Raw genomic sequence first — 22,147 nt, 5'->3', positions numbered from 1 at the left:
ATCTGCCGAGTTCATCTCAATCTGGGTCTGTGCTGGGAAGTGGTTTTTTTGTATTTTGTTAATAAAAAAGTTTTTTCCACTTTCCCCTGAAGAAAATTCTTTCCGAGCTTGGTGAAGGAAGGAATTGTAAGGGGGGGAGGGGACCTTTTGGAGGTCTTTTTCCTAAAATTTGTCCCAAACTTGAACACTGTCTAAAGGTGAATATGCAGAAGGACTCACTGAAAGTCCTTGCCAGCAAGTCTGCATCTCAGTTTGTGACATTCCCATTTGTGTGCCCTTCTAAGTAATCTTTAACAAAGCCAAATATGTTACATTTTAATGGCTCCATCTCTAAGATACTGTTTCAATCTAACTTATACCTTTAATCATCTCAGTTTGCATGTTTATTAGCATTTTAATTCAGATTAAATTTTGTCTTTTTCAAAGGGAATTGCTGTGTGATGCCTACTTGCTATGTATGTTTGCATAGAGGAGCAATACATAAACATCTGAATTAATTGAACTGCTGTTGATGTGTAGTAGAATATGTATGCCAAGGAATGGCATACCATGACCTTAGGGTTGCAATGTTAACAGAGCTGCAGAGAGCACTGAGAGTTTAGGAGAGTATCTGCAATATTTGAACACTGATGCACATGATACAAGAAATAAACAGGATTAACTGGGACCACATGTCAACTCCCAAAGTTATAATATCATTTGGATTACTGAAACTTTGTAGAATGAGTCCCATGATTGGAGTGTTCGCATGCAGGGCTATAGGCTGTTCAGAAGGGATAGGCATGGCAGGCAAGGCAAAGAGTTGCATTGGAAAGCACAGTTTTTACTGTACATTCCTTGCAGTTAGGGATAATGTGGTCAATAGCCTCTGAGTGAGAATTAGGGAGATGGAAAACAAAGCAGATGTCTACTGCTGTTCAGCCAAATGCTAGCACTGATTATTTAATCTGTGGGCAATGAGGAGAAATATCTGGGCCAGTAGCCCTGGTTCTTATTGAAAATTTCATGGACATCAGTGGAAATGCCAGACAACTGTGACAAGGAAGTCTGAGAAATTCCAGAAGCATGCTGAAGATAATTTCTTGTCAAAAGTGTTCATTGAGACAACTAGGAAAGATGTGCCCCCAACTCCCCCCTCCACCAACATCCCCAACTTGCTGTTTGTGAATAGAGGAGAAGATGAGATTTTTAGGTGGCTGTTTTGGCCACAATAATAATGAGTTTAAATTGTGAGTTTATAATTTTTTGGGTTTTGGCTGAACAGGGAACTCCTCTTGGAACTTATGCAGAGAAGAAATTGTATGATCTCTGTAAGAGAGGTCAGGTCTCAAAGGATGATTACAGAACTGCGGTTCCCATGTGTAGAGAGATAACACAAAAGCCCAAAATTCAGAGTTGAAACTGGCCAGTGTTGGGTCAGATAACAAAAAAAGAAATTCTGATTATGTTTAGAGCAAAAGGGGATCTAAGGAAAATATTCAACCAATTCTTGATTAAGGTAGTCACCTGTGTTGGGGGTTGAGTGTTTTTTCTATTACTGTGTCAATTGAAAGAATTTTTCCCATTATCATGCCAATGGAGCTGGCCGGGCTACACCCAGGGTGTCTGATGAGTCCAGACAAAAGGGGTGGGTGGGAACGGCTCCCGGAGGGGCCTCTGAGGCTTCCAGGAGGGGACTCGTGTTTTCGGCGAGCTGGGAGGAGGACGCGCAGGATCGTCAGCCCACGCGGCCGGAGCACAGGAGAGCCAGACCCTCTGTGATCACCTGCCCTGCATCTGCCCCGTTCCAGCCTCCTGCCTCTGCGGACACAGCTGATCACCCGCACACACACAGTGAGCGAGAAGCCGCCGCTCCAGCCCGTTCCCACCGAGATCGGCGTGGCCGCTGCCACCCCACCCCCCTCCCTCCTGCCTCCGCTCCCGCCTGCCCTTCAGCAGATCCGGGCTGTGGACTAAGCACAGAAACAGCGTGCTTGCATCTAAAGGGACTGACACCGAGTTATCTATTTCGTTCTGTTAGCAATTTTAACTGTTATTGTTCTCTGCTTGTACAGTTAGATATATTAGTAAAAGAGCTGTTATTCCCACCCCCTTATCTCTGCCTCAGAGTCCTTGATTCAAACAATTATAATACTTGTGGGGGGAGTGGAACCAAAGTCCCTATTCCAAAGGGAAACTTCTGCCCTTACTGGCAGACACCTGTCCTTTCAAACCAGGACAACCTGAAAAAAGGATGAAGAAAAGGCAGAGGCATTACAATGCTTTTGCATCAGTTATTAATAACATTGATAGATATTGATCTGGCCTGTCCTATCAGAGAACATACAGCAGCAGTGACTTTGCATTTCTGGACACTGTAACTGTGGATGAGCAGTTGTATCAGTTTAATCTTTGTAAGTCCACGGGGCCTGACAGGATTTATTCCAGAGCACTGGAGGAGCTATCTCTTGGGAGTCTGGGGAGATCCTTGCTGACCAGAAACTGGCCAACGTTAATTCAATTTACCAGAAGGGCATGAGGAAAGACACAGGCAACTACAAGCCTGTTACTATAACCTCATTACCAGGGAAAATTTATGGAGATCATACTGGATACTATTGAAAGGTATTTAAAGAACAATACAGCCATCAAGCACAGTCAACTTGGGTTCACAAAGGGAAAGCACTGAGTGACTAATTTGATATGCTTCTGTGATAGAGCCAGCCACCTAGTGGGGCTTTTGATACTGTCCCATACAACATCTGTGTGAACAAGCTGTTCAGTGGTGAGTTGGGTCCATGGTGCACTGGTTAAAGAACGGGCAGAAGGGCAGAGCTCAAAGAGTTGTAGTGCATGGGACTGACAAACATTCATCTGCAGTATTCCTCAGGATTCAAATCTAGGGCCAGTTTAGTTTAGTGTATTTATCCATGATCAGGAGGCAGGACTTGAATGCACCATTAGGATGTTTGCTGATAATACTGAATTTGAAAGTTGCCATTGATTCTTGAGAGACAAGAGATCATGCAGAAAGATGTGGATAGATGAGCATTTGGCTATGATCAATGGCATGAAATTTAACAAAATGATGGATTCTGCATCTGGTGCAGAATAGTGCCTGATACAAGTCTAAATGGGTAGAGGAGTGGCTGGAGAGCAGCCCTGCATAAAGACATCTGGGAGTGCTGGTATCTCAGGATACAAAGATTTAAATGCATAGAATTGCAGAATTATAGGAGTGGGAATGGACCTCTGGAGGGCAACACACCTCTCTTCATTGGTTCCTCCACCACTTGCATTGACAAATTGTCTTCCAGTATCTGCAGGAACTTCCTGGACTCTGTGCTGAGGCATGTTGGGCCTCCAACAAATATCAGGGCTGTTGAATTCTCTGAGGAGGACCAGGGCCTGTGATCTCAAGGCTACTTCCAGCTGCCCATAGAAAGCCTCATCAATTTCCTTGACCCACAATAGTGTCACCCATTTTAGCCTGTCTCTTTTATCCATAAGCTCTCAAGTCCTTCATGTAAAGACCAACTTTACCTCACCCACCTCACCTCGCTGACCTGTCCTTTCTAAAAACTACACAGGAATCCATGACAACATTCCAGTGGTGAGCTATCCCACCATGTCTGAAATTGCAGTGGCTCTGTGACCGCACATAGATTCCAATTCTTGTTTATTCCCTGTGCCCTGAGCACTTGCAGACAGGCACTTCAGGGAGGCATCCAGGTTCCCTAGGAGGATGTAAGAGGATTCCCCATAGCTAAGCACACCCCTGATGTAGTTAGTCCTGGGACTCTCATTGTAAGGCAGCCAAGCTTGCTCTGGTTGGCATGGCCCACTCCCCAGGAGGAAGCAGGGGCATGAGCATTGCCAGTCTGGACCCCAGCCAAGAGATTCAGTTTAAAGCCCATCTCACCAAATTGGCTCTGTCTGCTAACAGAGCTTCTCTTGCTGTTTTTAGACAGTGTGTATCCCATCCCCGTCAGGCTATAATCATTGAAGTACAACTCATTGTCATAAAAGCCATTGTTGTAAACATCTTTTTGCCTGGTCAGTTCAGAGCTTTTCCAGGAGCTTGGGTAAGGCATTGGAGCTGAAGCTACAGTGGCCTTTTGTGGACACACATGGAAGGCTGACTGTAATCTCCCAACTGCCTGCCCCAAGTTACCTCTGTACCAGGGAGAGGTGGGGAAGTCATTCTATCATGAGCTTTATGCCTTTTTTATGCAGTTTATGTTTGAGGGTCCTGTCAATAGTGAATTTCAAAGAATCCTTTTCCCATGCCAGCCTTTCGCCAAGCTGTAAGACTCAATATGGAACTTTTTTTTAACATAAAACAATAAACATGGCTTAATCTGTGATAGGTTTGACCTCAGCTGGCTTCCAGATGTCTGTTCAGCCCTATCTCTTCAAAAGGACATTCATTCTCCTCCCTCCTCCTCAACAGGACAGGGAGAAAGTAGGATGAGAAAGTTCATGGGTCAAGATAAAGGCAGAGTGATCATTTACTATTCACTGTCAGAAAAACAGATTCAAACTTGTGGAAGAAAAATTTATTGCCAATTGAAAATAGAGTAGGATGGAAAGAAAAAAGGCAAAACTAAAATTCCCCTCCCCTATGCCTCCCTTCTTCCTAGGCTCACTTTACTCCTTCATTCCTGTGTTTTCTACCTCCTACCTCCCCAAGCAGTGCAAGGTGGGTGTGGGGGTTTTACTTAGGTAATAAACCTTAATCTCTGCTGCTTGTCTTCACACTGTTCCTCTGCTCCAGCATGGGGTACTCCCATGGGATATAGTCCTTCATGATTTCTTCTCACAAGCTGCAGCTCTTCAAGCACTGCTCTAGCATAGGTCCTTTCTATGGGAAACATCCACTAGGAAAAAGCTGACTCAGTGTTGCCCTAATGGGCCATATTCCTGCTTTGCTTGTGTGGACTCTCCATGGGCTGCAGCTTCCCTCAGGGCACAGCCACCTGATCCAGCCTGGGGTCTTCACTGGCTGCCATGTGGGTATCTTGTCTGGTGTGTTTCTCCATGGGTTGCAGGATAACCTAGTCCACCATGGTCTTCTTCATGGCATACAGGAGAATCTGCTGCAGTACCTAGAGTAGCTCTTCCTCTCTTTCTCCATTGACCTTGATGTCTACAGAGGTTTCTCTTACATTTTTTTTACTCTTCTTTCTTGCAGCTGTTGCATAACATTTCTTACCTGTTCTTAAGTTTTCAGAGAGCTGCCGTGCCATCATCTTTGCTGTCTGGCTCAGCAGTGTCCTTCAGCAGCTCAATTTTGTACCTGGCTGGAACCAGCTGTTTCTGGCATGTTGGATTGAATTTCCAAGGAAAAAATGTTCATTTTTCAACTTTAGGAAGTTATATAGTGGTTTCATGTGGACTACTCTGGCTACTCAAAACTGTCATCCTACTCAGTGGCTCTATATGATTCTTCACACTGTTCACAGTTGAATTAGTTTGAGTCAGACAGAAACCCAAAGTGTTTCTCTACTCAGTTCCAAATTTGCAGTGGTTTGAAAAAAACGAATCCAGGGTTGACATTATACTATTCTGTGTGTGATCTTGTTGCTTATGGTCTGCAAATACTCAGTGGTCAAAGTAGTCTGCACACGTTGTCTGCCGCATGTATTAAATAATTATAGTAGGTGACCTTTCATAACACATTAGTTTAGTTTCACTGTTTCCTTATATAACCTCTTAGGCTGCATGGTTTGAAAAGTCATACAGGCAAAGCCTCTTCATATTGTAACAGTGTTTAGTTTCCCTTTAAATCTTCCTTTCTCTCCTACTCCTATTATCTAGGCTCACTTCCCACAGTTTTTAATCAGCTAAAAAAAAAAGTCTCACTTTCTCCCCACATGCTTCAATTGAAATGTAGGTGATAATCAATACAGTTGAAAGATCAGAAAAGCTCCTGCCAGCCGCTAAGGAATTATTTAGCTCTTTTTGCCTGTATAATCCACTGGGTTGCTGTGTATATTCCTCATTCCCAACCTTTGAAAAGCCTATGATCTAAATGCATTCTCTCTAGATTATCCTAGGAAGTATGAGGAGCTGTACAATTGAGTAAAATGCCTAGAATTTTGCCCATAGCTTTTGACAGTAATTCAGTTCCCTTTTAGGAACAACATATTATTTGACCTGACTACATCACACTTCTTTTGCATGTATCTGTCTACTGTTCGGTATGGAAGAAAATCATTGTGGGGAAGATATTGACATGCTAAACACATTATTATAAGTGTTTATTTCTGACCCTTAAACATTCCCTTGAATATATAGTAGATGAGGACCTTTACACTTGCCTTTCTGCATTTTCTGGAACTTTCTTTAGATAACTGAAGAATGAGGCCTGAATGTGAAGGATCCTTAGTGAATACCTGGGTTAATCTGCATGTTAGTCTACAGGTTGCAAAGGGTCTGATTTCTGCTACTTGAGAGATTCCAGTTCCAGCCAGTTCAGCATTTATATGTGAGGTACATATATGTTGACCTAGTATAAAGTAATCTTACAGATTAAATGATATTGTCATTACAAAATATCTGTAGCTAATGGGATAAGAATTAACAGTCAAATAAGGGTGTGGCTGTGAGTTGTGGCACTCTTCAATTTTTTCAGAATTCTATAACATGTTAGAAAAAACTAATTTTAAAAACTCTGGCCACTTGAAGTCAAAACATTGAAAAGTTTTCTAAAGCTGCTCCTCTTTTGAGGTGCATTCAAAAGATTCTGCCTTTTCTGAAAATTCTACACAGCCAGATAATGTTCATACAAAGGAGTTTTGCATTAGGAAATCTTCGTCCAGTTTGTTTTTAGCTATGATGTGCAGTAAGATATTCTGTCCCTCCAAACAAATTATCAACTTAGCTTCTTTTATTTTTGATGTTGCCTGTCCCTAGGTGTGCTGTTCTCTCAGAGAAGAGGTTCCGGATGATAAAGCACATACCTGAATCAAAACACAAAACAATGTAAAAACAAAGGAGTCGAATTCAAACTGTCTTCAGTTAATTTAGAAGGAACTCTAAGTGCCTTTATCTGGCAACATAGCACAGTTCCTTCCATGTACTTAGGAACAGAACACTACATCATAAAGATGAGATCCTTCAAATTCACTTTAAAGTCTATGACTAAACAAAGATCTCTGTGTGATGCAGCTAAATTAAGTTGAAATTTTTCCAAAGTATTTTGATGAGAAGGAGACAGGAACTGTTTACATGCAGGTTTTGGTCTTTTTTTTTCATTCCTTTAAATAATCACACTGTAAAAGCCCTAATTTAAATATAACTTCTCATACCAGCTAGGAGTTGTGAGTGAGGAAGAGTTACACAGAGCCAAAGTATGATCAAATGGGAATTGTTTTTTTTAAAAAGCAAACAGAAAAACAAGTTTCACTAAATAGTTGTAAGGCTAGCATCACTGAAACAACTTTTATAGGTTTGTGTTTTTATGCACCATACACATGGTGTTTCTTTCAAATTGAACTATTTGTATTTGAAAGATACTAGAAATTAAAACAGGTAGTGATGCACTTTCCTGCAGTGGTCTGCAGGAGATGTAGCAGAGAGAGTTAGAGTTTGTGAAAGGCCTGGTACAGACCTGATTTTTTTATTGCCATAGGAATCCCAGTTGTTTTGAGACATGACTTTCTGGAAAATGAAATACTTACCTGCAAAGAGCACTAGCAGGTACATTTTTAGAACATAGGGGAAGTAGATTGAGAAGGTGAATGGAAATGGTAGCTTGATGGAGTATGTGCCAAAGGATTCAAAATAAGGCAGTGATACACAAATTGCAAATCCTGTAAAAACATGGTAAATCCTTAGTGTAAAGAAAGAAGAAGATCATCAAGAAGCTTAATGAACATGTGAGTTACCTTTTATATTTTATATATCTATGCATACGTATATATGCATTCATATGCACATGCATGTTTTCTTCTTGAGTTCAGTTTTGTAAGTTTGTAATGCTAATTGCTCTATATACTAGAATTAATAAATATATCCTATTCACTAATGAGTTCTGTCAGAAATAAGTACTTTCAATGCATTCTCAGTGGGCAGAGTTCTTGGTGTAAGTATGATAACCTGCCAAGTATGGCCTGAGCCACTAGTGTCTGCCTCAGCCAGGACGAAGTTCTGGACCTTGCTGTCTAGTATATTCATTCTGGAAGGGAGAAATACTTTTGTCTTTTGTGAGGGTATCTTTCTGCTTTACTTAGACAAAAAGAACATTTTCCCATATTTTTAAAAATTTAACCAAGCAGACAAAAAAACCCAAAACCCACCAGACACACAAGCCCCAAACCCCAGATAGTTCCTGTTAAAGAAAAAGTAACAGAAAAGAGAGACAGAGGTGACATACAGGTTAATATGAAGGTGCATTAACATTTATGATGGCTTTGGCAACACACTAGGAATTATGTTGAACACTAATGGCAATTGAAGTGATCACATTTTACTGAAGAATATTAAGGAAGCAAGTGGTTGGTACCCCTCCCACCTCCTTACCTTTAGCAAGAACTGAAAGGGGATAAAGTGGGATGCACAGTGAGAAGTTGAGCCATGTTAGTGGTAGGTAGTATATGCCCATTCTTGCCAACATATTGTAAGTGTACCTGCAATACAAGGAAAGCAGATGAGCTCTGAGGAAATTATAATCCTTAGAATAAAGATATGCTATTGGAAAATTCATAGGAATTGTAGAAGAGCTTGGAGCTGTCTGAGTAAATTTCAGAGCCAGCAACAGTTTTTGTTCAGACTCCAATGCCTGAAAGTAGATGGTTCATTTTTTCAGAAGTTAGCTGTGGTGCTACCCTGGAGCACTTAGAAAGCAATAAAGCCCTCCAGACAGAAAGCTCTGTCAGAAACCAGCATGATCTCCATACTAGTCCATCAGAAAATGAATTTCAGATGAGGGTGTCACAACTGAGAGGGCCAGGCAGAATATCACTGTCGCTTTGGACTGACACAGTCCTAATTTATGACTGCTGAACTAGCTAAATCATGCTGGAGAAGGTTAAACAAAAAGGCAATTGCAGGTACATAACATCTGCTCCTCTCCTGGACCTCATGCATGTGCTGCTGCTCAGCTGTGGATTGTTTCCTGTATGGATCTCAGTAGGGGTAGTTGGTCCAAAAAAATCAGTTGCTTACCAATGTATTGCAACATTTTATTGTCACTGTCACTGTTAATATTGCTCATTGAGAGACCAGAATGTTTAGTACTTCAGTCTCCAAAGGTGACCTGATCTTGGTTTGATCTTAATGTGGTACAGCAGCTCTCCAAACACTTGAGAAACAGATCTAATGGCATTTTTGGTTAGCTGAAAGAGTTTTTGCACTGTGGGCTTGCTAGAGATGTGTAAATGTATTACCCAAGACTTTCTTACAGACAAAACTAGTGTTAAACACTCTTCCTGTATTCCCTTCTTACTGATTAATTTGATTAATTTTGCATTATACCTGGACTATAGAAGAGTGTGGTAGGCTGAAAATGGATGGCTGACTCTCAAGGTTGCCCTCTGCAACCTCAGAATTGTCTCTATTTTTTATTATTGTTGCTTTTAAGGCTGAATCTCAACCCAATACAAAAAGGAAACAGCTATTCCCTCTCTATACAATTCCATGGGCTGTTACAGTATAAGCAGGAAAGATCAGAACTTGCTCCAGTATATCACTAGCCATGATGCATAATAAACAGTCCTTCAGAGAAATTTATGTCTCTGACAGTTTATGTGGAAAACCTTGTAATACTTCAAGAGTAGCTGGTTAAGGAATAGGAGGGATCCTAATGTACTTTCAGACATGAATATTTCTTTGAGGTACTAGGAGATGGCACAAATGCTGTAAAATAAATCAGGTAAGATTTCTAAATTTGTTTGAGTTGTACTATGGTTTATTTGAATTGGTCATTTTCTGCTGTAGACCACAGTAGCTTTCCTGTTAAACAACTGTTATTACTGCTGTGATACTTAACTGTTCTTTAGCATGTGCAGAAAATAATGATGCATCAATGGTACTATTATGCACTGACAGGAATTCACAACCAATATTGTTTATACTTTTGTCATTTCTACAGCTGCACTGAACCTTTTCATATCAGATTAGGTTCTACTGTTTTAGTTTTACAGACTTCATAAAGAAATGGGATGGAACTATAATCACAATAATTAATACAAGTACCAGCCTATTAAAATGTATTTCAAAATACTCTTAAGCTGACTTAAAGTCTATATCAATTCTCTCTGACACTTTTCTATTTCTCTTTTACAACTTGTTTCCTTTGCTGCCTGAAACCATCTTCAGTCAGTCCCCTAAGCAATATATTTAAATTAGCAGAAAGCTGTTTTAGCAGAAAAAAGTTTTGCTGCAATACATAGGTTGCTGTGAGAGCTGTGTCTTCTTAAAATGTTTCTTAATTCTGTATATACCTGCCCTAAGTCTAAAAACTGAGGTGCATAGAGGCTTATATTACATATGAGAAATACTTGTTGTTCTTGTGGTGAGATATATACCCTACTACACCAAAACTCTCAGTCTGCTGCAGCAGGATCTCTTGGCTTTTTGAAAAGTACAGTGCAGTTAACCCAGAATAGTCTTTCTGCCTTTGCAAAAAGTTCTACCGGTGCTGCCTTACTGTGCTGTCAATCTTGGATCAAAGTGGATAAAAAAGTAAAATAATAAAGCAACAGGATGGTAATGATAACCAGAATGGTTTCAGGAATTGCTGTTCTCCAGAAGGTAGTTGTGATGAATGTTTGTTAAAAACATCAAGGCCTTTGAACTACAAATGTTAATGCAGTCTGCTAATGTGTTACTCTTACATCTGTAAATTATTCTGCCTCTTAACCTCTTAATGATTTTTGTAAAAATCATTAGGTAACTTTAAAAGTTCAGTCTTTTAATTAAAAATGTATAATATGCTTTGCCAATTTTGAAACAATTAAATGAGCCTGCTGCATAATGGGGATGGAGTTCTGCTGGCAAGAATAACCCATTTTCCCCTCATGGTTTTGATGTTGACTCCTTACCTGACCACATCTAATAAATTCCAAAGGAAGAATAAAACACAGACAACATATTTCCCTTGAACTTCTTCCTGGCTGTTGATCACAGCAAATAAAACAATTATTCTCTCCATGATCTAAAAAGAAAAGAAAACTTTTAATTCAGGTAGCACCTTATGTAACTGTTATTTCTGCATCATTTAAGCAAAATAGGAGACCACAAATGGATCCAGTTTTATTTACACAAAATCAGCAATGAATATTCTGTTTCATGGCCTGCTTTTGCTTAAGGTCCTTCTGCAAAAAGAAGTGGACACTGCTGGCTGTAGCATCAAGGGCCTGTTACAGTCCATGTGGAGGTTGGCTTGCTAGCCAGGATGACTTGGGTTTATAGCCAAGGAAACCTGTGAATGAGCCCAGGGAAGTCGTGGAAGCAAGGACTGCTCCTGCTGCATGTGAGTACCTGGAGGGCTGGTAGGATAAGCTGCCTTGCTTGTAGGCTGTGTGGGAGGCACTAGGATACTGAAGGCCCTTCTTGGCGGGGGGTCATCTGCCAAAAAGTACTAATCTTGCACTCCCAGAACTGTTTTTCATGTTTTGGAAATCTCTATCCCAAGGAATCTCTTTCATGTAAGATTTGCAGAAAGAAGGAGGAAAAGTAGAATTCCTTATCTTTCTTTCCATCTTATTCTTGATTACGGGAAGTGGGTTTAAGCTTGTCACTTATGTGAATGATTGCCATAGTATTTATGTCCTAACATTTTTCTAGTGGTTGAACTTTATCCAACCCACAAATGGAAAGATAAAGTGGATTAAACAGGCAGTTTAAAATAAATACTTGGAAATATTAAAACTCAAGAAACTAAAAACAAGTGTGTCTTTTTGCAGTTTTCCTGACAACTTTTCTAACAGTATCCATGTCCTGCCCTGTAAAGTAAATGTATCAGTACTGGCAAGAGTTGTCAAACTGTCCCAGAATAGCAGCAATTCACTCCGATTTATACTCTATTTGAAGGTGCTGAAGTAGAAAACATGTCCATAGGCTGTTTGTATTAATTGATACAGCTTCATTAGGTTGGGTTTTTCTACCCAATGCCATGTCTTCCATAAGGTATGTTAGTTGTAATGATTTCACAAGTTGAGATGCCCAGTCAGATACAAAATGAAAGTGGATTACCAGGGTTGTTGTTTTTATAACCACTGTTACTCTTCACTTGTTTTCCCGGACTCCTACTTTAAACAAAGTAGGAATTTTGCCTCTCAGCAAGTTTGTGTGGTAGTTTTGCTACATAATATTTACAGGTTCCTGCATGGACTGTTTTGGCCACAAACTCTCTTTTTTTGCTGACCACATCTGTCAGATAAAGCAGCCTTCACTATTCAGCAAAATTACGTCAGAGCAATTTTTCATACAAAAAGAGAGCATGTCTATCCCCCAGGGAAGTGGTTCCTCATCTTGGAAAGCACTGAGAGGCCACAACAGCTAAAAACAGTTTTCCTGCTTCTCACCCTCCTATGACCATCATCTTGTGCTGCTGATCCCATAGGTCCCTAACTAAGGAACTGATTTTTAAAAAGGTCAGATGCTGGCAGACTTCTGTATAAATGGGTCAGGAAACAGAAAATGAGAGCTAATGTGTCCTGTGTTTGTACACTGATGCTGAGGAACATGGCAAAAACATGGGGGAATTGGAAGTATTGATGCAGATCTGAAACCAGATGGAACAGAAAATTCAAAAAACAGGGCAGGGAAACCATCACAAGAAGAAAATCAAAACAAAGGTAAAAGCCATGTGAACTCTGGCTGGGTCTATGTGCCAGAGAAAACAGATAAAACAGAATTTGAGTTTAAATTATTAGATGAAGAGTGGTAAAGCATGCAGCGTTAGCAGCATGGGCATTTGTTACTGACCCCAAAATCAGACTTGAAATATGGAGAGAGAGTTCTGCAATATTGATATAAGAGCTATTTCAGGGAATTACCACAGGTAGTTGTCCTAGAGATCAAGGGCTTCATCATGATAGTGAAAAGACTGACATGCTCTTAGATGCTGGAGCTGGAAGATTTTCCAATTGGTCACTCACTTTTCAAAAAGTGGCTGGGTGGAAATGTGCTAGAAAACAGCATAAATGATCGGGGTCTAATCCCCTTTCAGTGAGAAAAAGGACAAGCAGTAAGAAGGTAGTTACCATTTCAAACTCCAGTTTCAAATGTGTGCTGGCCAGTGAGACAGAATGTCTATGGAGACACACAGTTCAGCCTTATAATCTGGACACGGAAGAAGTTGTGAATTTTCTTCTCTCCCCAGGACACAAACAGAAAATGAGGCAGTGAGAACAACCTACCTGGGTCTCAGCAGATTTCCTCCATCAGAGATTCATACTGGGGAAGGGGAGCAGTGGAGGCACACAGCTTTATCAATTACACACGATGGAACTCAGTAATCAGACTGTAAAGTATGTTAGGTACCTGCAAGAGCAGGAAATTGGACATGGCACAAACTGGTCACCTTGAGGCATTTTGTGCCTGTTAGACTGCAATCTCATCTGGCAAGTAGTGGGCCACACCAAGCAGCCAGCAGACACTGAAACTGGAGGGATGTGGCCTTGTTCTGAAGCACATCTGGGTGGCAGGACACAGAGCTATCTGCTCAGGACAATTATGGTATCCCCATGAGGATGGACAGTGGCATCCTACTTCTTTTTTCTGCATAAATCAGGAGGTTGCCTGCCTGCTTGCCTTTATTCTCTTTCCTTTCATAGCACTCCTAGCTTTAGGTAACCCACACAAATCAGTGGCAAATGCAGGGGTTAGTCAAAGGCTGGGGACATTTTTTGCAAGTGAAGAGGCAGGGTGCTTCTTGGAGAAGAGTAGTGTATGTTGATATTGTGTTGATATATGTACACACATATCTGTTTGTATATACACATAGAGTCATGTACAGTTATAAATACAGATACATATACACACATAGATAAAATGCATGTGCTGCTGCTCAGCTGTGGATCATTTCCTGTATGGATTATCCCTCCTTGCATGAATGAAGATGTGATATTCTCTGTAGCTACTCTCTTGCTTAAAAAAAAAAAAAAAAAAAAGAAAAAGCAACCACTAAACTACAAGTCCTATGTTTTCACATTCATAAAAAGGAAGTATGTGCTAGTGTATAATGTTTTCAGTTTTCATTTCTTTTTTAAAAACCAAACAGGAATTACTTTTCTTTTCTGACACTGATACAGCAAGTTCTGTAAAGTGATATAAATTTCTGCAAGGCAGACTTAGTTTTTTAATCAACTAAGTGAAACAGAGCAAATTTGGCTAGAGAAAATAGCACATTCACTTCCATTTTTTAATAACCATGACTGTGCAATTTCATACTTGGTACCTGAAATGCTTACCTAGTTCTTCAATTTAGTGTATATTAACAAAAAAACTACAAAAGAAAGTGAGGAACTGTGCCACTAAATATTTAAAGTTAAATAATCTTTTTATCACGAAACCACAGTACATTGCTTTTTGTCTGGTAAATCCAATCTGTTTGCACAGGATGAAAGAACTGTTCTTTGTTTCACAATAACACCAGTCTTTTCTTAGACCTTTCCTCTCTCCTTGCTATGGTACAAGTCCTGTCAGCCTTTACTCCCTAGACAGACTAACACATTTCATTACCTTCTCTTTTGGTGACAACAATGGCATGTGACATGTTCTCCTGCCTCCTCCAATTATTTAATGGGTAAATCCCTCTGCGCCAGCTTTGTGACCATCTCCTGCCTCACCTTACCCCAGCACATCTATCACACAGGATTCACAGATATACTTACAGAATAACCTGCCACCATGGGGCCCTTTCACAGCTTGTTAATTTATACCTCCACCCATGTTCTTCCCTGACATTGCCTGAGCCAGCTGTTCTCTCATCCTACTGATCACCCCAGGTGAACTTCACTGTGGACGTGCCTGTTATGAGGGACACATACAGGGGTGTGTTTTAAGCTAAGAGTCAGAATAGATGATGGGAACATAGAACCAGGCAGCCACTATTAAATTCTTGCACCTTTATCAGTGCCCTGAGTGTGCAGCAGTCAGGCTGCAGCAAGGTAAACATCACTTAACTAACTTTCCTTCCTAGTTCATTGTAGAAAATACACTTTTTTTTTTCTTCCTAAGAGGCACTGAAGAAAGTGTGACAAGGCATGTGGGAATAGTGTTGGCACACAGCTGCTTAACCTATACACTCAGCACAAGCAGGTAACCTATGGGACAGCAGAGACTGCACCAGAGAGCTTATACATCTTGTTTGGACAGCATGAGACTGCTACTAACACCAGGGGAAGAGAGCTGTTCACACTGAGACTGCAGCTGGGGAAAGAACCAAGTGAGGATCCAAAACTATATTTGGTGTGAGGTGAAACCTGAGAGTCACAGTGCCATATGGTTCCCTGAGCCACCTCCCCATGCTGCCCAGGAGAGCACTGCACAATCTGCACTGCCCAGGAAAGGTCACGGTTTTCTTGCTCTGAATATGCTTTTCATACTAATGCCATTTGTGGCAACAGAGAATGGTGTTTGTGCAGGCTTCCCTGATTTCTGCCTTGCGTAAGTCTGGCTAGGAAAGAGACAGACTACGTCAGGGCTGGGGAATGTGTAAACTCTGCCAGGACAAGGTTTGCTTTAATGACTAAGAGCAGGCTGCTCTTCTTTCCAAGACATGTGAGATTTGTTACAGGTCATACTACATAGGGGTCTTCTTTCTGCCCTAGATTAGCATCAAAGCTTGTGGATTTAGGCAGGGAAAAGTGCATTTTGATGAATTTGCTACCATACTTAGGAAGCAGTGTAAAGAACAGAGATCTGTATTAGTCAATTAGTTAATTAATTATTTAGGCAATTAGTTAATGGAGATTTGAAAAGAGGAACATCTTCACCCATGAATATGTCATTTGACAAAAATGGGCTATCAAGAAAACTAAAAACATAACTAACCACTCTTGGTCTTCTGACTGCTGAGAGAAATAAGAGTTTCACCATTATTCAAATACTAAGGATTGAAAAGGTTTGAAGGAAAATTCGAGTCATCATTTTGCTTTTTCCAATGCATTATGAAAAAATAACAAAACCTGAGATTAGCACCCAAAAGGGAAAAAAAAAATAGTGTGGCAGGGAGAACATCAGAGTATCATCTTGGCTGGTTTTCTGCCTACAGTTGAACATGCAACAAACTACTAGGGGAAAAGACCAGCCTGGTTAAACAGAGAACTTACTGGAAGTCAGGGGAAAAGAAGGGAGTGCATCACCTCTGGAAGGAGGGGAAGATAACCTGGGGTGCTACAGAGATGCTGGGAGGTCATGTACGGAGAAACTTAGAAGGGCCAGCTCCCTAGAGTTAAATTTGATCATTGCAATTGGCCACTGACCCACTTCAGCTGATGGCCACTTGTCCACTCATCTGGACATTTTCTGGGTCTGTGCTGAGGACCAAGCTTAGAGTACTCACTACTCAGTTTTACTCAAAAAGAAAAGATTTGACAGGACAGTTCTTTCCCAACCGGCCCAGTTCTGAGGAAGCGATTCCTGCAGTTAGCAAACTACTAGCAACTCAGGCTACCTGAGGAAGGGTGCAGGTGCAACATTCAGGGTAGCTCAGTCTGGACTTTCCCCATGGCTGATGTGTGTCAGTCATGAGAGCATCTTGAGAACGAGCTTACCTGCAAAAACCTGGGGAGGAGACGTCTTTTGTCAATGCCAATGAGGATGTGTAGGATCTCCAATACGGATAACAACTGGCAAAGGCGCATTACAAATCCTATGGAGTGAAATGTGTCAGCCAGTGACTCTACAGGCAAAATTAAGAGGAAGATTAGAGGATGGCTGTACAGTAAAAGTCTGGAGCAAGTACTGGATTTGCTTTTACCCTATCACCACAGGTGATGACAGGAGATGACAAGGAATAAAGTTCATGCAGTACCAAACTTCTGGGTAGCAGAAAAAAAGCTTCAGGGAGTGGAGGAAGCAGTCTCCTCTGTGTGTGTGGCTATGACACAGAGGCAGGAAGCAGAGAACATAATTAAATTCCCTTTACTTAATGCATGGGCAAACACAGTGCAGGATTTGTTGCTTTAGAGATACTGCTTTAGGGTATTTCTAAATAGGAGGAAATGTTGATGAAATCTATGAGGAATTTCTAAACAGTAGGAGATGTTGAGTTCCTGCCTCTATTTGCGCTGCCAAAAACAGGTAGTCCAGAAAGTAGGCATTTTATATGCCTCCACCTATCACCCATTATAAATAATTTTAAATTTCCAGTCACTAGTTTTCTATTTCTGTGTCTTAATCTCAGGCAACAGAAAGATAAATATATTGTAGTGTTTTTGGAGACAATAATGTGCAATAACCACAGAGATTTTCTTTCCTTGTGGCTTCAGTAAAATTAATATTTGCCATAATGACTGGAACCTAGTCACATTTAGGTTTATATATAATTCAGATGTTACTAGTGTGCCACTGAATATTAAAGTTCATTAGGAAAACAAGAGCTTCATTCCCAGAGTAAGAAGGGTAGAAGACAGGCACAAGTAATTTTTTCAGCCTTTTAAATGGGGTGTCATTCTGCTTGAATTACACTCCCTGGTATTGGACATACAAATGTTCAGAATCTTTATCTCTAATTTGATATTTCTGTGTGTCTTTCACTGTCGCTTAAAATGTTCAAAGAAAATAGAGAAGGTGCCTTACCTTTTCCAAATGTCATGAACCTGATGATCATATTTGTAAATATCCAAGAATGTCCACAAAATTGCATTAAGTCATACAAAAACAGGTACATGTTCATGGTAAAGCTGTGGAAAGTGAAAATAATAAACTATATGGCTTACAACAACTTTGTAAGAAATTGGACCCTCTTTGGAGATGTTATAAATCAAAGGAAAAGAGCTGAAATTGAGAGCAGCCCTGCCAAGAAGGGCTTGGTGGTGCTGATGAAGGAAAGGCCAGACATGACCCAGGCATGCTCTGGCAGCTCAGAAAGCCAAACGTGTCCTGGGCTGCATTCAAAGCAGTGTGGGCAGCAGGGGAGGGAGGGGATTCTGCCCCTCTGCTCTGCTCTGTGAGCAGTGCAGTGCTGCATCAGCTCTGGGGTCCCAGCACAGGAGGGACGAGGACCTGTTGGAGACAGTCCAGAGGAGGGTCAACAAGATGATCAGAGATATGGAGCACTTCTCCTGTGAGGAAAGGCTAAGGGAAATGGGATTGTTCAGCCTAGAGAAGGCTTTGGGGCTAATGGTGGCCTTCTGATACCTGAAGCAAACTTAAAAAGACGGAGACTCCTTACATGAGCATGTAGTGTCAGGACAAGGGAGAATGGCTTTAGACTGAAAGAGGACAGGGTGAGATTATTAAGAACAGAGTCTTGACTGTGAGGGTGGCAAGGGACTGTCACAGGTTCCAGACTGTCACAGAGAAGCTGTGGATGCCCTGTTCCTGGAGTGTTCAAGGCCACAAGAAGGATGGTGTTCTGAGCAACCTGGACTAGTGGAAGGTGTCCCTGCCCATGGCAGGGCTGTTGGAACTAGATGAAGCTGAATGGAATATAACAATTCCTAATGTCCCTTCCAACCCAAACCATTCCTTGTTTCTATGAAATATAAACAGATCAGTGAAAACTGTGTGTGTCTCTCAGAGGTCCCAGAACAGAACTCTGTCTAATGCATTAAAGGCTCCCTTTGTTGCTGTACTTAGGATATGCCCAGAAAAGTTTTCAGAGTTCCCACCAATCATTAGGATGACCTATGGCCATAAAGTGAAATTTGTGCCTCCAGAGGAGGAAGTATCTAAACAAAGACACTCCATTCACTTCTGGATTCAGATTCCATTTAATAAACAAAATCTCCTATGGGAGGAGACTAATTTTTGCAGTTGTTCTAACCTAATTTTCATGGACAATCTGACTTTTTTTGTCAAAACTTCATAAACTGTGAATATACCTAATTACCCATAAAAGTATTTTCTTCTGGTCTATTCTGAAAAGAGAGGCTAAGTTGTCCTCCAGCTGTAAGACTGTTTTTTAGGAAATTAGCTTGTTCATTTTGTATTAGAATTTATCTCCCGTGTTGGACCTATTAATTTCCTTCCCCAGTAAGTAATATTCTTTTCAAGTTGTGCTTTGTTGCTGTGTGTTCTTGTGGTATATCTCAGCCAAAAAAATCTTCATTTCAGTTATATCTGTACATCAACAAATGGAATAAATTCCTCTGTTCAGAACTATCTAAATTTGATAAATGCCTATACTTCATTCCTAACACTGGACCATAAGTAACAATACAAAGTTATTTAAATTGATCTAGATAAACTGATCTTCTAAATTTTTATTGTAGGTAAATCCCAAGGAGGTCATAAAAAGTGCTTATCCTTTCTTCCAATTATGTATCATGGAGGCTATTCACATCATCATTTCTACAAGCACAAAAGATATGTGGGAAAAAAATATTTCCCAAAAGACGTCATTACCCTTTGATACTGTGAAAATAAGAGGACCCAAATAAAGGAATCTATTCCATATATACCTTCCTTTTGGGAAAAGTAGGATACAACTGAATTGAACTAAAGTTCAGTGAGATCAATTAATATTTAACCCAAATTCCATCTGTTTTATTACTGAGTGACACTTTGTTCCATCCTGTGGTAAGAAGTTGGGAAACTAAATATTATTAAAACACAAAATATTAAGAACATTGTTCTGTGTTGAGAAACAGCCTCGTTAATGGATGGATAGGAATTAATGTGTGGAAGTTACAGAAACAGACATTAAAATCTTGAGGCGTTCCAATCAGCAGCTCCACCACTTCCCTTTGGTCTGATACTGCTATGTAGGCTTCACACTGGATGCAAGCTGAGCATATGGTTTCTCTCTTCTGAAGTTTAGTTTGCTACATCTCTCTGTCATCCTCAGATCCTGTCTTTTAGTGATTTGGTTGTATTTTCCAAACTCTTCCTGCGTTGGCTGGCTAGAAAACTGTTGGTTTTGCAATTCTTAAGGTACTTAATCTTGACCAAACAGGGAATAACATTTGTAAATGCAGTCTCACATTAGTGTTTTGGCAGTGTGGCAGCTGTTGCACATTAGAACACATAATTTAAAAAATGTACCAGTGACTGCTGAAATGTGTAGACTGCTGACATTAATGGAGGGCCCCGTATTCCCCAAGGGGTGTAGAGATGCGGTGCTGGGCATTGTGCCAGTGTTGCATGGAGGATAGATCCTGGACCTAGAGCTGGGTGCAGCACTGTTCCCTCCCCTGCTGAAACTCCCCACTGCCCTGATCTGAGAATGCATCACATTTTCAGCCTACTTTGTTAATCCCCACACAAAAGGTACGTAAGACCAAACAAAAGCTTTTCATGGAAGTGAAGAAATCTGAAGAGACTGAAAGGTGATTTCGGCGTGATAAAAGGAAGGTGAAATGTAACTTTTCACCAAGGTTCTTCTGTCCAAAGGCTGGCATCTTTACCTACAGAAACAAAAGTGGGCTGAAGATAAAATTCTTCCCTGTCCCACCAGCTCTGTGTCAACAGACACAGATTTCAGGCATCTGCTTCTATGTGAAATGTGAAGGGCAGAAGAGATGGTCTTTATTTAGATCCCGTGCTCCCATCGGTCCACAGCAGGGATGACTCCACATTTCACTCCCAGAGTCTGCTTCTGCAGCACTGTTGCAGACAAAACAGACTATCCATCAGGTAGCAGTTCAGACTTTGCCACCCTGCTGCCACATCTTTCCCTTGTAGTGTGATTTGCTTTCAGGCATTCAAGTTTCTTTCATTTGAAGGCATTGAGGGGGGCAGCGTGTGTCACAGTACATTTCAGTACTCAGCCTGCATCAATGAGATGACAGGAGAAAGAAGCAAACATGCAGGAGATAGATTCTGAAAGCTGCACTTGCTATCTGCTGCTTTGTCAGTTTCACCTTTTTTACTGTGGCTGATTTTATGCCAAATACATATACATTGAAATGCTAGGGATTCACTTATCATATGTAATATCAACCCTGCTTAGCAGAAAACTTATCTGCTTTCTCTGTGGGCTCAAAACCCAGGAAACTAGATGAAATCTAAGAAATGTCAGAGCTAGCACATGCAGCAAAGATGTTATCATTTTAGTTGCAAAGCCTGGTGTATTTCCTTGGGCAGCAATTTCACCAAGTGTTACTGTTGAGTTTATTATTTTTATCACAAAGGTCTTCAATGTTTCTCTGTGGTACCTATCATCCAAGGCAAGCATGGAGCTGCCCTCTGTGTCTGAGGGGTGGTCAGGACCCTGCTCCCCCATGAGCTAAGGTGGCAGCACAGCAGAGGCACCCAGATCGGTCAGCCCTTGCCCATCTGGGTGTCCCTTGCAGGGTGTCAGGAAGAATGCCACACTCAGGGTGCTCTCAGGGTTGTCCCACACGCAGGGTCCTACCCAGCTGCGTGCACAGAGATTTCCCTGCCCCTCAGGACTCCTGTGCTCGCCGCTTTTCCCCACGCCCATGCTGGCTGACCACACATGAGGAACCAGCCCTCCTGCTGAAACCAGGCAGAAATGTTCAATTTTTTCCCTTTTTTTTTCTTTCTTCAGCAGACAAGATCTGCTACAAAATTCCATCTGCAGACACAGTTTCATTTTCTAAGTCACATTTAGTCATGTTGGTTTCTACTTGAGTGTCTTCTCCTTCCCACCCATGACAAGTTACAAGCTCGTGGTTCAGGAAGAAGAGAGCTGCTGAGTACAGCTGCTGTACTTTTCTCCCACAGTCACATCCCACCCACTGTTTTTTTCCCCTTTCCTTTTTTCATTTGAGCCATCTGTGTCCCCTGCACTTAATAAGTATTACCTGTTGCAGGGGTTGGATTGCTGCTGTTGCTCCTGAGCTTTCTCCTTTTTCTGCTCTGCAGCTGCAACAGCTGTTTGTTAGGAGATCACCCCTCCTCTTCTCTCTTTCCCCACCCCATGACGTCACTGTATGTAGCACTAAGCAGGAACAGCACTGCACTTCCCAAGAAAGAAGTTTTTAAACCCAAATATCTCCACCACATTTGCTTTGATCCTCAGTCAGCCCAGCCCAGCCTAGCGCAGCCCAGCCTAGCCTAGCCTGCCCTAACTTAAATTGTT

The 22,147-nt window shown here is 41.2% G+C and overlaps 1 protein-coding gene across 2 annotated transcripts; it reads right to left on the bottom strand.

Moving 5' to 3' along the window:
• Positions 1-6,731: 6,731 nt before the first annotated feature.
• HACD4 (3-hydroxyacyl-CoA dehydratase 4) lies at positions 6,732-21,986 on the bottom strand. Of its 2 annotated transcripts, none has more exons than XM_079329832.1 (7): positions 21,870-21,986; positions 17,737-17,840; positions 16,710-16,837; positions 11,028-11,140; positions 8,506-8,612; positions 7,665-7,796; positions 6,732-6,944 (listed from the first exon to the last, which is right to left on the bottom strand). In XM_079329832.1, exons 2-7 carry the CDS (start codon positions 17,831-17,833, stop codon positions 6,862-6,864), a joined length of 660 nt encoding a protein of 219 aa, XP_079185958.1. In that variant the 5' UTR covers positions 17,834-17,840; positions 21,870-21,986; the 3' UTR covers positions 6,732-6,861. The 2 variants fall into 2 exon arrangements, with proteins under 2 accessions (XP_079185958.1, XP_079185959.1); XM_079329833.1 differs by having other exon boundaries at positions 16,710-16,807.
• Between the last annotated feature and the right edge of the window lie 161 nt (positions 21,987-22,147).

This window comes from Erithacus rubecula (assembly GCF_903797595.1).
Source record: "Erithacus rubecula genome assembly, chromosome: Z".
NCBI classification, from domain to species: Eukaryota; Metazoa; Chordata; class Aves; order Passeriformes; family Muscicapidae; genus Erithacus; species Erithacus rubecula.
The sequence above is the reverse complement of the archived record's forward strand: the minus strand, read 5'-3'. Positions and strand labels throughout refer to the sequence as shown.

Excerpts from the sequence above, each read along its gene's own strand:
- HACD4 (XM_079329832.1), bottom strand. The coding sequence starts at position 17,833 with ATGAACATGTACCTGTTTTTGTATGACTTAATGCAATTTTGTGGACAT. Across the intron at positions 11,141-16,709 it reads TCCTCCCCAGGTTTTTGCAG|ATCATGGAGAGAATAATTGT; the intron begins GTAAGCTCGTTC and ends TTTTCTTTTTAG. Across the intron at positions 7,797-8,505 it reads CCTTTCAGTTCTTGCTAAAG|GATTTGCAATTTGTGTATCA; the intron begins GTAAGGAGGTGG and ends ATGTTTTTACAG.